This window comes from Ammospiza caudacuta, chromosome 24 (assembly GCF_027887145.1).
Source record: "Ammospiza caudacuta isolate bAmmCau1 chromosome 24, bAmmCau1.pri, whole genome shotgun sequence".
Taxonomy (NCBI): Eukaryota; Metazoa; Chordata; class Aves; order Passeriformes; family Passerellidae; genus Ammospiza; species Ammospiza caudacuta.
Genome location: NC_080616.1, coordinates 2,806,479 through 2,819,034, shown reverse-complemented (window position 1 = coordinate 2,819,034; position 12,556 = coordinate 2,806,479). Strand labels below are relative to the sequence as shown.

The following is a 12,556-nucleotide window of genomic DNA, read 5'->3' as shown; positions in this document are numbered from 1 at the left end:
CAACTGCCTCTTCACATAAGCACAGCACAGGTGGCTCCTCCACTCACTGGGCTGGGCCTGTTCCAGTGGCAGGAGGTGTCTCAGTCCAAGCCATTCTGAGGGAGAAACCCAAAATGAAGCTACAGATAAAGTTCTCCCAAGTTCTTTCCTTGCACCATACCAGGTGGGAGCTTTTTATGAAATCCCAGAGGGCGCTTCAAGGACCAGACAAGTCCTATCTAAACAAACCAAAGAACTTGGCTTTGGACATTAACCCAGACCCAAAGCACAACTTAAATCAGAGGCCTAGAGAGCTGGTCCCACCTCACTCAGAGCAGAGCCAAAGCAACAACACATCAGGTGGCTCAGAGCCTTGTCCAGGTACATGTAGGTGTCTTTGGAGCATGGTGTGTTTGTACAGAATGTTCTAGATAGCATCACCACTGTGGGGTTGAAATGCACTCCCACACATGGGATGACATGTTCATTTTCAAAGCCCCTGCTTTACTTATTTGCTTATTCTGAAATATTTGCTTATTCTGAATATTTGCTTATTCTTAAAGAACATTGCTGCAGTGAATTTATTTGTACATTATTTCTGAGCCCTGTGATGCACCTTGCTCTTGTTTACACAAATTTGATCATTCTAATTTCTCTATTTTAGTTCCTTTTTCCTATTTCAAAAATATTTATTTTAAAGGATAAAAAATATATGAAGAACATTAATGTAGAGAGCAATGCAATATATGTCACCATTCAAATCAGAAGTACCTAAATTAACAAACATACAGTAAATTGTGTTGTGCTTTTCATCCTTTGAGATATAACGTTTTATTTCAATGTGCAATTTTTACCGTGGCTGCCTTAATTTTCCTCGGATTTTTTTTCTTGAAAAAAATCATAGAATTATAGATAGAACACCTGAGCTGGAAAGGACACACGAGGATCATCCAGTCCAACCCCTGCTCTGCACAGACACTCCAACAATCCCACCCTGGGCATCCCTGGCAGCGCTGCCCAAACACTCCTGGAGCTCTGGCAGCCTCAGGGCTGTGCCCATTCCCTGGGGAGCCTGGGCAGTGCCAGCACCCTCTGGGGGAAGAGCCCTTCCTGAGATCCAGCCTGACCCTGCCCTGGCACAGCTCCAGCTGCTCCCTCAGCTCCTGTCACTGTCACTGTCACACAGAGCAGAGATCAGAGCTGCAGCCCCGCCATCGGCTCTGACCTCAGGCCCCAGGGTGAACAGACCAAGTGCCCTCAGCTGCTCCTCGTGTGGCCCCTCCGGACCCTTCCCTATTTCTGTGTCCCTCTTTTGGACACTCTCCAACAACTTCAGATCTTTCTTACATTGCAGTGCCCAAAACTGCTCCCAGACTGGAGGTGAGGCTGCACCCATGCAGGGGGTGGGGGAGCCACCCATTGTTCCAAACTGGCCTTTGGTACTCCAGGGATTTCATCTGTAGCCTTGGGCAATCAGCCCCAGGTGGACACAGAGGCTGAGTGCTGGGAAATGAGGTGCACAGAAAGCACAGAGCAGGCAAATGCTGCCTCTTTCCTCTGTTCCTCCAGGCTGTATCTCCCATGCACTGAGTCTGCTCTCACACCCTGGTCACACATCCCTCCTGACTCTGCGCTCCCAGAGGAACAGTGATGATGCAGTCTCACACACATACTGGTACCTGCCTCCAGAACAACAATTTCTGCTTGAGTTTGATCTAGAGAACGAGGAGCTGCTGACTCAAAAATCCCCTGTGGCAGAGCATCTGCAGCTCTGAAGGCGGTGGTAAACTGCCCTCCTTGCCAAACACTGGATTCTCATCTCCAGCTGCTGGATCTTGCCAATCCTTTGCTTCTTTAGCATTGTTGAGGTCAAAAAAATCCTCCAAATTCTCATTCCATGTACAGCCTCCAAACACTGACCCTGGTTCTTGGAGGACAAAGCTTATGAATTAATGATCAGCCTGCAGGCCAGGATAATATCTCAACCTTCATGTACAGATTCCTTAAGTCATACTCTGTTCTACATTTAGCTGGGAATTTATCTCAGGTTGTTGACAATGACTGTGCACCTGACTGTATGTATGGATTCAGGTTTTAAAATTCATCCCCAGGCAGGCTTGGAAGCAAGCTCGAGGGCAGGAGGGGAGCGGAGGCGGCTCAGGGCTGTCAGCTGGAGGCGATCTGCCGGAGATGTTGAGTTGTGTGTGTGGGAAGAGCTCAAAAATAGTATTAATTTAAAAATCCTGGGATTCTAGAGCAGGCTGCCGGTGCCTGGCTCCCACCTTGGCTCCCAGCTTGGCAGAGCCAGATCCAGGGATTCACCCAGCAGGAGCCACACCAGGGGAAGGAGGCAGCTCTGCGAGGGCTCTGTGAGGGCTCTGCTTCAGAGCACTGCAGCAGGGAACCCAGAATCATGGAATCACAGCATCATTAAGGTCAAAAAAGCCCTCTAAGATCATGGAGTCCAACCACTCCCCCAGCATTGCCATATTCACCACAAAACCATATCCCCAGGGGCCACCTCCACACATATTTTGAACACTTCCAGGCATGGTGATTCCACCATTCCATGCTCACTGCCCTGAGCAGTCTGTGCAAGGGCCTGACCACCCCTCCAAGGAAGAAATTTCCCCCAGTATCCAACACGAACCTGCCCTAGCCCAGCCTGTGTCCGCTCCCTCTCCTCTTGTCCCTGTTCCCTGGCAGCAGAGCCCAGCTCCCCCCAGCTGTCCCCTCCTGTCAGTTGTGCAGAGCCAGAAGGGCCCCCTGAGCCTCCTTTTCTCCAGGCTGAGCCCCGTTTTCTCCAGGCTGAGCCCCCTTTTCTCCAGGCTGAGCCCCTTCCAGCTCCCTCACTCCGTTCCCCCCCGCCCCTCAGCGTCCTGCGGGTCCCTCGGGGGCCGCTGGGGGGCGCTGTGGGACCCGCCCCGATCTCGTTGCTCGGCAACCGCCCGGCACCCAGGGGCGGGGCGCTGTGCGCGCGGCGCGATGACACAATCAGAGCGCGCGGCAGGGGGAGAGGGAAGGGCGGGGGGAGGCGAGGTGTGCGGGCCGGGACCTCTCCCCGCGGCGGTGAGTGCGGCCGGGCCGGGCCGAACCGAGCCGAGCGGGACCGGGCGGGGCAGGGCGGGGTGAGGCGGGGCCGGGCCGGGCCGGGCTGAGCTGGCGGCTCCGGGCGGGTGTCGGCGCGGGGTCGCGGTGGGCGGGGGCGCCGGGCGGGCGGGGCGGGCGCTGAGGGCGGGCGCTGAGGGCGGCGCGGCGGCAGCGCCCCCTGTCGGCGGCGGGCGCCGTGCCATGTGGCCGTGCTGGCTGTGCCCGCAGGTGCCGCGCGCCATGGCCCCCCCCAAGGACATCATGACCAACTCCCACGCCAAGTCCATCCTCAACGCCATGAACGCCCTGCGTAAGAGCAACACGCTCTGCGACGTCACCCTCCGCGTGGAGCACAAGGACTTCCCGGCCCACCGCATCGTCCTGGCCGCCTGCAGCGACTACTTCTGCGCCATGTTCACCAGCGAGGTCGGTGCTGCCGCCGGCCCTGGGTGCTCCGTGGGTGGAGGAGGCAGGGCCGCCCAGTGCTTGGGCTGTTCTCTGTTGAGCTGCTCAGCAGCTGGGCCAGGATCCCCCCGTGGGGGCCCAGGATCCCCTGGTGGTGATCCTGGAGTGCGCTGGATACTCCCCGTGGTTGCTCAGGATGCCCCCGTTGTGGTTCTTGTTCCCTTCATGGTGGCTGTGGGTGCCATAGGAACCCCCATGGTGGCCCGGGATATTTCCTTGGTCTCTGTGAATCCCCCTATGCTGGCCCTGGAGCCCTCTGGGTTCTGTCCTAGTGGCCCTGGAGCCCCTCGAGGTGATTCTGTGTCTTATGGTGACTCCAGAGCCATTTATTGTGACCTGGTGGGGAGTTAAGAGCTTGTGGCCTTGATTTATGGTCTGCTGTGACCACCCTGTGCCCAGGGAGCTGCCAGGCTGAGCTGCCAAGCCAGAGGGTTCTGATACATTTCTTTATTTTTCTAGTACTGATTTGTGGTTTCCGTGGTTCCGGGCATCTTTCCTGCCCTGGCACAGCGCTGTGGCAGCCGTGCTGGGGATTCTGGGCAGCCCTTGCAGAGCAAGGGAGGGTGTTTGCTGATGCTCTGGGCTGCCCTTGGCACTGGCTGAGGGCTGGGCTGTGTGGGGGTGTCACTGGGACGGCTCTGGGCCACCCAGCACATGTCACCTGTGAGCACCTTGGCTCTCAGCCCTTCTGTGAGATCTGCACTACCTGTGTGCAGTTTCCCTGAGTCACTGACAGGCACTGCCTCAGCTGGAGCTGGCACTCACTGCTGAATGTCAGATGTTTTGCCTGGCTTTGTCTTTATAAGTTGGAGTCAATCTTTGCAGCTTTTTCTTATGGAAGATGCTTTCCTCATCCTGCCACCTTGCCCATGAGCAGGGAGAAACATTGTTCAGTAGCTCACAGGTCCTAAAGCCCTCCCTGCTAGCCCAAGAGTCATTGCAGCAGAGTGATTTTTTTCTTTGTTTTACCCAGGCACGAAGGCTGTGGCAGAGCTCTCTGTGTGCCCACTTAGCTCAGTGCTGTCAGGGCAGCAGGTGTTTACAGTCCTGTGCAGAGAAACCAAAATGATGCATGTGTGGCCTGACCTCACCCCAATATATTTTTTTGTCCATATCTTCATGAAATTTGTAAATTCATCAGGTTTGTGCTCTTTCTCTGCATAAAGGAAATGTAATTAGATGAAGAAAACACACAAAGCAGATTCAATCCCTGGAGGCTGAAGTTCTCCAGTACCTCTAGGTGTTCAGCAGTACAGAGGTGTCCCTGCTTCTCTGGGTTTGCCTCCACGTTCCTGCCAGTGCTTGTGACTTCTGGCCTTGTTCTAGGCAGTGTCACTCCATGTGCTCCAGAATGTTCTTTGTGGCTGCTAACAAAGGCTGGGGGTTGCTGTGCTTTGGGTCTGGGCTGTCTCTCCTTGCTTTGTTACACTCTTGTTAACTGTAACATCATTGTGACCTTCTTTCAGACATGGGAATCTTCCTAGGAAATTAAATTCTTCCTGGGAAAGCAGCTGTGCTCAGTGGGCAGAATTGCTTGCTCTCTCATGTTTCCACAGTGTCTCTGCTTTAAGGGTTTCTTTTCTTTTGCTTGGTTTGTGTTTCTTCCAAACTTGTTTCTTTGTTATGGAAACCCTAAAGTGCCCAACCTGCCAAGGGGCAACAATTAGAGAGTGTTTGTGGGACACTTCCTTCCAGGAAGGGGTAGCTTGGTGAGCCTCAGAGTGGCCATGTTTCCTGTGTGTGTCAGGGCTGTGATGGGACAGTGCTTGGACACTCTCCAGGCCCTTGTGGGTGCAGGGCTTGGCCAGGCTGGGACTCCAGGGAGCTCAGAGTGTTTGTGTGTGTGTGTGGTGTCATGGGCTGACAGCCCCTGCCAGGGTTCCTCAGCAGTCCATGCATTGCCTCCTGCAGCTCTGGAGACTGCTTGGCTCTGATGTGCCAGGCTGGGCTGCACGAGGCTTTGCTCAGAATTGATCTTGGGGTTCTGCCATGGGATTCCTGACCTTTTCTCCTGGGGTTGTCACAGTATTCCTGGTGTCACATCTGTGCATAGCCAGTGCAACACTGAGACCGTCAGCAATGCTGTTGTCGTAAAGAACTGCCTTTGCCTCTCTGTGTCTCAAGTTTCCTTCCTTCTCTCACTTCTGACTTTTAACATTTTAAGAAGTTCTCAATCTAGCTTAGTATTAATTCCTTCCCATTTTTTGTTCCCGTTTTACAGCATGAGGAGAAGCCACTGATCACCTGGTGAAGCCCAGGCTTTTTGCAACACTTTGCTTTGCCCCTGTGCTGAGCAGTGTGGGAGCACTGAAACAGCATCAGTTTTACCTGCAGGGTTGTTCCTTGTAGTGAAAATTGCAGAGCAGTTTTATCTCCCCTGGATCTTGGCTGTGCACTGGCATTTGTCTTTGTTTGTCCAAGTTAACATAACTTGGGATCTTTTAAGAGCTGATTACTGGCTCCACCTCAGAAGGAAACTGTTCGGTCTTCTCTTGGAGGCTGTTCTAGAAATTGAAGGGTTCTTTCCCCCCAGAACAGAGAAATATTATTCTGAAAGTAAACAACTGGTGTTTCCAGGTTCTTACATGGTCAGCTTCTCTGTGCTGTGATTGCTCTCCAGGGTACAGTGAGCCACACATCAGCACTGTCATGCCAGCAGTTCTCTCCCCCTGTGAGAAGAAATTGGGGTTTATTCCAGAGTACTTTTGTGGATCTGCATTAGTAAGGGCAAAAACAAGAAGTAGCCTTGGGTAAGAAAGGAGTTGCAAAATTTTAGACCCATTCTCTTGCTTGATTGTCGTGGTTTAGCCCCAGACAGCGGCCAAGCCCCTCAGAGCCCCGTGCTTGCTCCCTCACCAGCAAGATCAGGGAGGGAGTCAGAAGGGTAAAAGCTGGAAAATTTGTGGGTTGAGATAAACACAGTTTAATATGGAAAGCAAAAGCCACACATGCAAGCAAAGCAGAGCCAGGAATTCACTCCCTGTTTCCCATGGGCAGGCAGGTGTTCAGCCATCCCATGGAGAACAGGGCTCCAGGACATAGCAGTGACTTGGGAAGGCAAGCACCATCACTGCAAACATCCCTGCCCTCCTTCCTTCTGCCCCCACTCTATGTGCTGAGCATGGTGTCAATGGCCTGGACGTGCCTTTGGTCACTTTGGGTCACCTGTCCCAGCTCCCCACACACCCCCAGCCCCCTTGCCAGCCTGGCAGTGTGAAAAGCAGAAAAGGCCTTGGCTCAGTGTGAGCACTGCTCAGCAATAACAAAAACATCTCCATCATCATCCCTGCATTCAGCACAAATCCAAAATACAGCCCCATGCCAGCCACTGGGAGGGGAATAAATTACCCCAGCCAAACCCAGCAGAATGAGTTATGGGTGGAATGGAGAAAGCAACAATGTGTCTCACAAAAGAGCTGTAACCTCAGCCCCTGCCTTGAGGCTTTCAGCACCTTGGGTATCTTGAGGCAACACTCCTGAGGCCTGGAAGTGACTGTCCTTAGCTGTTTTCCTGGATGCTGTGGTTGATTTTGGGATCTGTACTGCTGCACACTTCCTATGTATGGGCTACTTTACTCCCTTCAGGGAAAGTGAGCACAGCTCTGATATTAAACAGCAAAGTGGGAAACCCATCTGAAATTCTGACAGCAGAGATGTGGCTGGTGCCACTGAACAACCTCAGAAGTAACCAGTGAACACCTTGGAGAGGAAAGCTGCCTGGCCTATGTGTTGGTTGCATTGCATGACCATCATTTTGCATTCTGAATCCAAGGATGTGGCTGCATGGAGCAGGGACTGTCTGTGTCCCAGCAGCCCAGCACTGAGCACTGCAGGCAGTTCTCTAATGCTGGAGCTCAGCTCAGAGTCCTCATGAGTCTGAAAGGCTGAGAGAGTTGGGATTGTTGAGTCTGGAGAAGGCTCTTCCAGTACCTGAAGGGAACCAACAAGAAAATGGAGAGAGACTGTTTTCACTGGGGTTACAGGAGAAAGGGAAATGGCTTCAAACTGACAGAGAGGGTCCACAGAAGGTCCCTTCCAAACAAGACCAATCCATGATTCTGTGTTCAAAATCAAATTGTCTCCACACTGAGACCCTTCTTTAAGGTATAATGTTAGGATCCCAATTCTGCATCACACACATTAGATGAATTTACATGAAATACTTCCTTCCTCCTGGGCATTCTTATCATGTGAGTAAACTGAGCAAAATAACAACCAAGCAGTGGAGTGTAGCAGAAGTACAAGGGAAGTAGGAAGTGGTAATCTGTATGGTATTGGTGTTGTCCTTGTGGTTTGTGTTGTGGTCACCAATATACAGCATGTGCATGGTTGGTTGATTGTGGGTCAGGAGCTTCTTTATCAGCTCCAGCTGATGTGTGAAGAACTGATGCTTACAGCTAAATAGAAGTTTGTAACATCTTTGATCCTAAATATGTGTGGTCTGTGTCTTCATTTGCTTATTAGAATCGTCTGAATATCTTGTCTGATCAGTTCTGAACTTTGGTGGCACCTGTGTCGTTTGTGGAACAAACAGCTTAGTCTTGGTTCAGGAATGTTTTGTGTGGCCCAAGGCAGGAACTGGTTTTAGCTTCTGAATCCAATGCCTGGCCTGTCACACAGCAGGTCAGACAAGGTAATTTGCTGTTCCTTCCCAGCTTTGGAAGCCATAAAGGTTGTTCACTGAGTCAAGAGATTTGAATTCCCTCAAATTCCCTCAAGGGTCACCCTTACCTCCTGTACTTCTGTGCAAGTGTGTCTCTGTATGATAGACAGGGCTCAGTCCCAGCAGACATCTCTGCTGTGTCATGGAGTGCCTCTGCAGGAGGAGCTTCCACTGCTCTTATTTTCTGTTTCTGTGTCACCTCCTTTTTCCCTAGCTGTGGCAGATGTGAAGCTCAGTGATGATGTTTGGCCATGCTTTCTGCTCCCTGAGCCTCTGCTCAACTGGCTGTACCAACTTTGGGCTCATTCTTGGCAAGAGAAGCCACGGGCTTTCATCTGCATTGTGCTTGCACTGGTGCTGACTGCTCCAGCAGCCAGGGGCTGGTTTTGCAGCATGCCACAGGAAGATCATTATCTCCCGAGGTGCAGCCATGCTGCTGAGCTGGCAGCAACGTGCAGGGTGTGATCAGTGAGCCCACCAGCCAGTCCATTGGTCAGGAATCATCAGGTGCTCTGCCAGCAGCTCTGTGCTGGAGGCACTGAACCATGAAACTGATGCTTTGTGAAATATAATCTGTTTTGTACAAATTTGATGGATTCACAGAATTTGGTGTTCCCAAAGATTGACCATTGAGAGGATAATGTTCCTTGGAAAAAATGATTATTCCAAAATTAATCATAGAGGTGATTAAATAGTCGGAGGACAAAGCCTGGATTGTGTAAGTGCCATCACTGCACAAACTGTCATTTTACTTTGTTTCATTTTAGGAATGAAGTTCACCACAAGCTTGAAGAATGTATCAGGATACTGACAAGTTGAGAAAGCTTTTTCTTTGGCTTGGTTTTAGAGAAGAGTGATTAAGATGTCCAGGTGTTGGAAAGGAAAATTACAAGTCAGTAGAATTGACTTGTTCAGCTTTAGGGCTGGACATGCTCAGGGAGAAGTTACCAAAGCTCAGGCAGAAGCATGTCCTACTGATAGGGGGCACAGAGGAGCCAAATTTCTGGGCCACAGAGACACTTGGCAAAACTCCCAAAATAAGGAAGAAATTGATAAAGCCAGCTCAGCAGCTGTGCTGAGTTCAGCTCTGAATGGGCAGAAGGTAATGCTGGCAGGGGCATGTCCAGGCTGCTGACTCACAGCCACCAACTGCATAAGTCCTCTGACCCAGAGGAAGAGGGAGACTGAGCATGGGACTAATTAGCATCAGAAGCAAGGAAATTGTTAACCAATAGAATATAGAAGGCTAATCAATAAGAGAACTACTCTTAACCCTAGTAACCGTCTCCACCCCCATCCTATTTCCACTTCTATCCAACAACCTCAAGAGCACCCCCAACACAATTACAAACACAGTCAAAACCTCCCTCTTGATCAGCCTAATCCCAATAGCAATCCACATCCACTCCAGAACAGAAAGCCTCACCTCCTTCTGAGAATGAAAATTCATTATAAACTTCAAAATCCCCATCAGCCTAAAAATAGACTTCTACTCCCTTACCTTCTTCCCCATTGCATTGTTCATTCATTATCTATCCTACAATTTGCACCATGATATATGGCCTCAGACCCCAATGAACATTAATGCCTTTGTTTGTTAAAATGTATTAATAGTAAACAGGCTGCCTTTGGCGATTTGGGGACTTTGGCCCACAGCCCCCCCTTTCTTTACTGAAGTGAAATGAATCAAATACCCAGACTCTGGGTGTGGATCGGCCTCTTTCACACGAGGTGAAAGAACCTGGTTTGGACCAAAATTTAAATGGAAACTCCATGGGAACTGCAGCATGTCACACACATCCAGCTCAGGGGGGAATTCCCTTGGAATAAAGCTTGGAGTACTGCATGGAGGAGAGTTTAGTTGTCTTGCACAGGTGACACATGGGATCTCTGCTGACTCAGATCTCAGCTCACAGGTTTTACTGTGCTGTGTGACTGTCCTTTTGATCCATAAACAACTTTTGTCTCTTACTCATTTCTATAAGTGAATTCTGTAAGGAAATTCCCTCCTTCCCTATATCCTTTCAGTGAGCACCAGAATAGAAAGGACAAATCTCTCCTGAAAGCTCTGACAGATCTTATTTTCAAACTGCTGAGGGTTGTGGGCTTTCTGATCACATTAATGAAATATAAAGCTGTGTCTCCCTTTTAATTTACAGCTCTCAGAGAAGGATAAACCCTGTGTGGATATCCAGGGCCTGACAGCCTCCACCATGGAAATCCTGCTGGACTTTGTATATACAGAAACTGTGCATGTGACAGTAGAAAACGTCCAAGAATTGCTTCCAGCAGCATGTCTGCTTCAGCTGAAAGGTAATTGAAGGATTAGCACAAATTGCATCATTACTGCTGTTTAGAGATTTGGTTTGTTTGTCCCTCTGTGCATGGAAGAGAGGCTGGGGGAGGAATGATATTTATAAGTAGTTATGTCCAACTTCTCTTTTCTTGTGTGCTGTTGTCTCATTGGTGGAGGAACAGATTTGGGTGCAAAACAAAATGGTAAAACAGGTTCCATTCTTTGGGCTACTGTATTTCTGCAGGAGGATTCCCAAGAGGAATTGTGAGCTGTATAGCACATAAATGTTACAGCTCAGTTAGATTATTATAATAAGCAGTCCTGGATGCCATTTGACCTGCCCTCACAGTGTGTCTGGGTCAGTAACAGACTGGTTGCTGTCATTGCACATGCACCTATGGAGCTATCCCAGACAATTATCCCAAATCCCAGACAGCTTACCTAAAAGTTATCACAGACCTAGAAATCTGGTGCCATATCCACTGGCAGACACAGCAGTGGTTTGTAATCCATGAAGCTGAGTACAACTCACATTGGAGTATTCCTAGTATCAGATTGATGTAATTTTTTCATTGGAATGGAACAATCAGAGCTCACACCAGCCCAAACACGTGGTCTGGCTGCTCCAAGTATCTTCAGTCTCCAAAGCAATACATGCATGTGGATGTTTCTGTAGTACTTTTACTTGTTGTTCGAATTGGATTTTCATTATTGCTTAGAACTTTTTTCTGAAGGCCTTGCCAAAGCAGTGGATTGATAGTAAGTGTGCAGTGCTCATTCACCCCTCCAATTTTCCATAGGTGTGAAACAAGCTTGCTGTGAGTTTCTAGAAAGCCAGCTGGATCCATCAAATTGTTTGGGCATTCGGGATTTTGCTGAGACACACAACTGTGTGGATCTAATGCAAGCTGCAGAGGTCTTCAGCCAGAAACATTTTCCAGAGGTGGTTCAGCATGAAGAGTTTATCCTCTTAAATCAAGAAGAGGTTGAAAAGCTCATCAAGTGTGATGAAATTCAGGTAAAACCTGAAAAGTACCATTACTGTGCAAAGCATTGAAATAAAACATTGAAACCAGTCAGTGATTAGTCCATACTCCTGGGATGGACTCCTCACACAGTTCCTGAATTTGAAATTTAATTTTCAGGAGGCATCTATTTTTCTTTTTGCTAGTTTGTAATTTTATCAATGCCATGTAGTTTCTCTGTAAGAATTTGTTGTCACACAAGTGTTTCTTGCAAGTCAACCACAGAGAGTTAGTTCCCTTTGCAGAGTTATTGGCCCTCATTCCCTCCTTTCCCTGGAGAAGATAAGTTGTCTCAATGCCTACATTTCAGCAATAGCCTCAAGCCTTAACTTATGTTTGCCTGCTGCACAAGGAATCCTGGGATGGTGCAGGGTGGTCTGACTCTGCAGAGAATTTTAGGGAGATTTAGTTCCCTGAAGGTGAGCTTTTGGAGGGCATGCTATGTGACTGGAACATCTCAAATGCATTTTTCCAACTTTTCTATGAATAAGTTGAACATTCCCTGGTAATGATGAGAGAACTTGATTATTTATTGAGGTGGATTTTGTCGAGAGGTGATGTTCACTGCAGTGGAAAGGCTTGAAGCAATCACTGCTCAGAGTTCAGGGGAACAGGAATGCTTGGAAGCAAAGTATGGGATATCTTTGATGGGACTCCTGAAAAGCCAGTGCAGGGGCAGACAGAGGAAAATTGTTGATGTATTTCTTGAAAGTGGTCTTCAGCCATTGCAACATCCCCTTGTTAGTGAGGCTACTTGAGAATAACCATGTGAGGCAGTGGTGAAGGACCCAGCTCTGGCTGAGTGTGCTTGGTGTTTGACAGGCTGCAGTTTTGTGCTGTGAGGGGCTGAGCTCCTGTGGCTTGTGATGCTACTGGGAGCAGAAAATAATGTGGAACTTCAGACTGACCCAGCCAAGTTTCTTGGATGATCTGCTCAGGAAAGGTGACGTTCCCTGTGGATTGGAAGGGCTGGTTCAGACCTTGCAGCAGGCAGTGTGGTGGGCATGCACTATTGTACCTTAAGAACATGTGACAAGT

The 12,556-nt window shown here is 49.4% G+C and overlaps 1 protein-coding gene across 1 annotated transcript in view; it reads left to right on the top strand.

The window, feature by feature from the left end:
- The first annotated feature begins 2,964 nt into the window (after nucleotides 1-2,964).
- Nucleotides 2,965-12,556, top strand: part of KLHL12 (kelch like family member 12) — a 29,898-nt gene continuing 20,306 nt past the window's right edge. Inside the window, exons 1-4 of the mRNA XM_058819378.1 lie at nucleotides 2,965-3,048; nucleotides 3,298-3,495; nucleotides 10,357-10,510; nucleotides 11,294-11,511. Of these exons, the coding sequence (XP_058675361.1) occupies nucleotides 2,965-3,048; nucleotides 3,298-3,495; nucleotides 10,357-10,510; nucleotides 11,294-11,511 (654 nt within the window). The remainder of the gene's footprint in view (nucleotides 3,049-3,297; nucleotides 3,496-10,356; nucleotides 10,511-11,293; nucleotides 11,512-12,556) is intronic.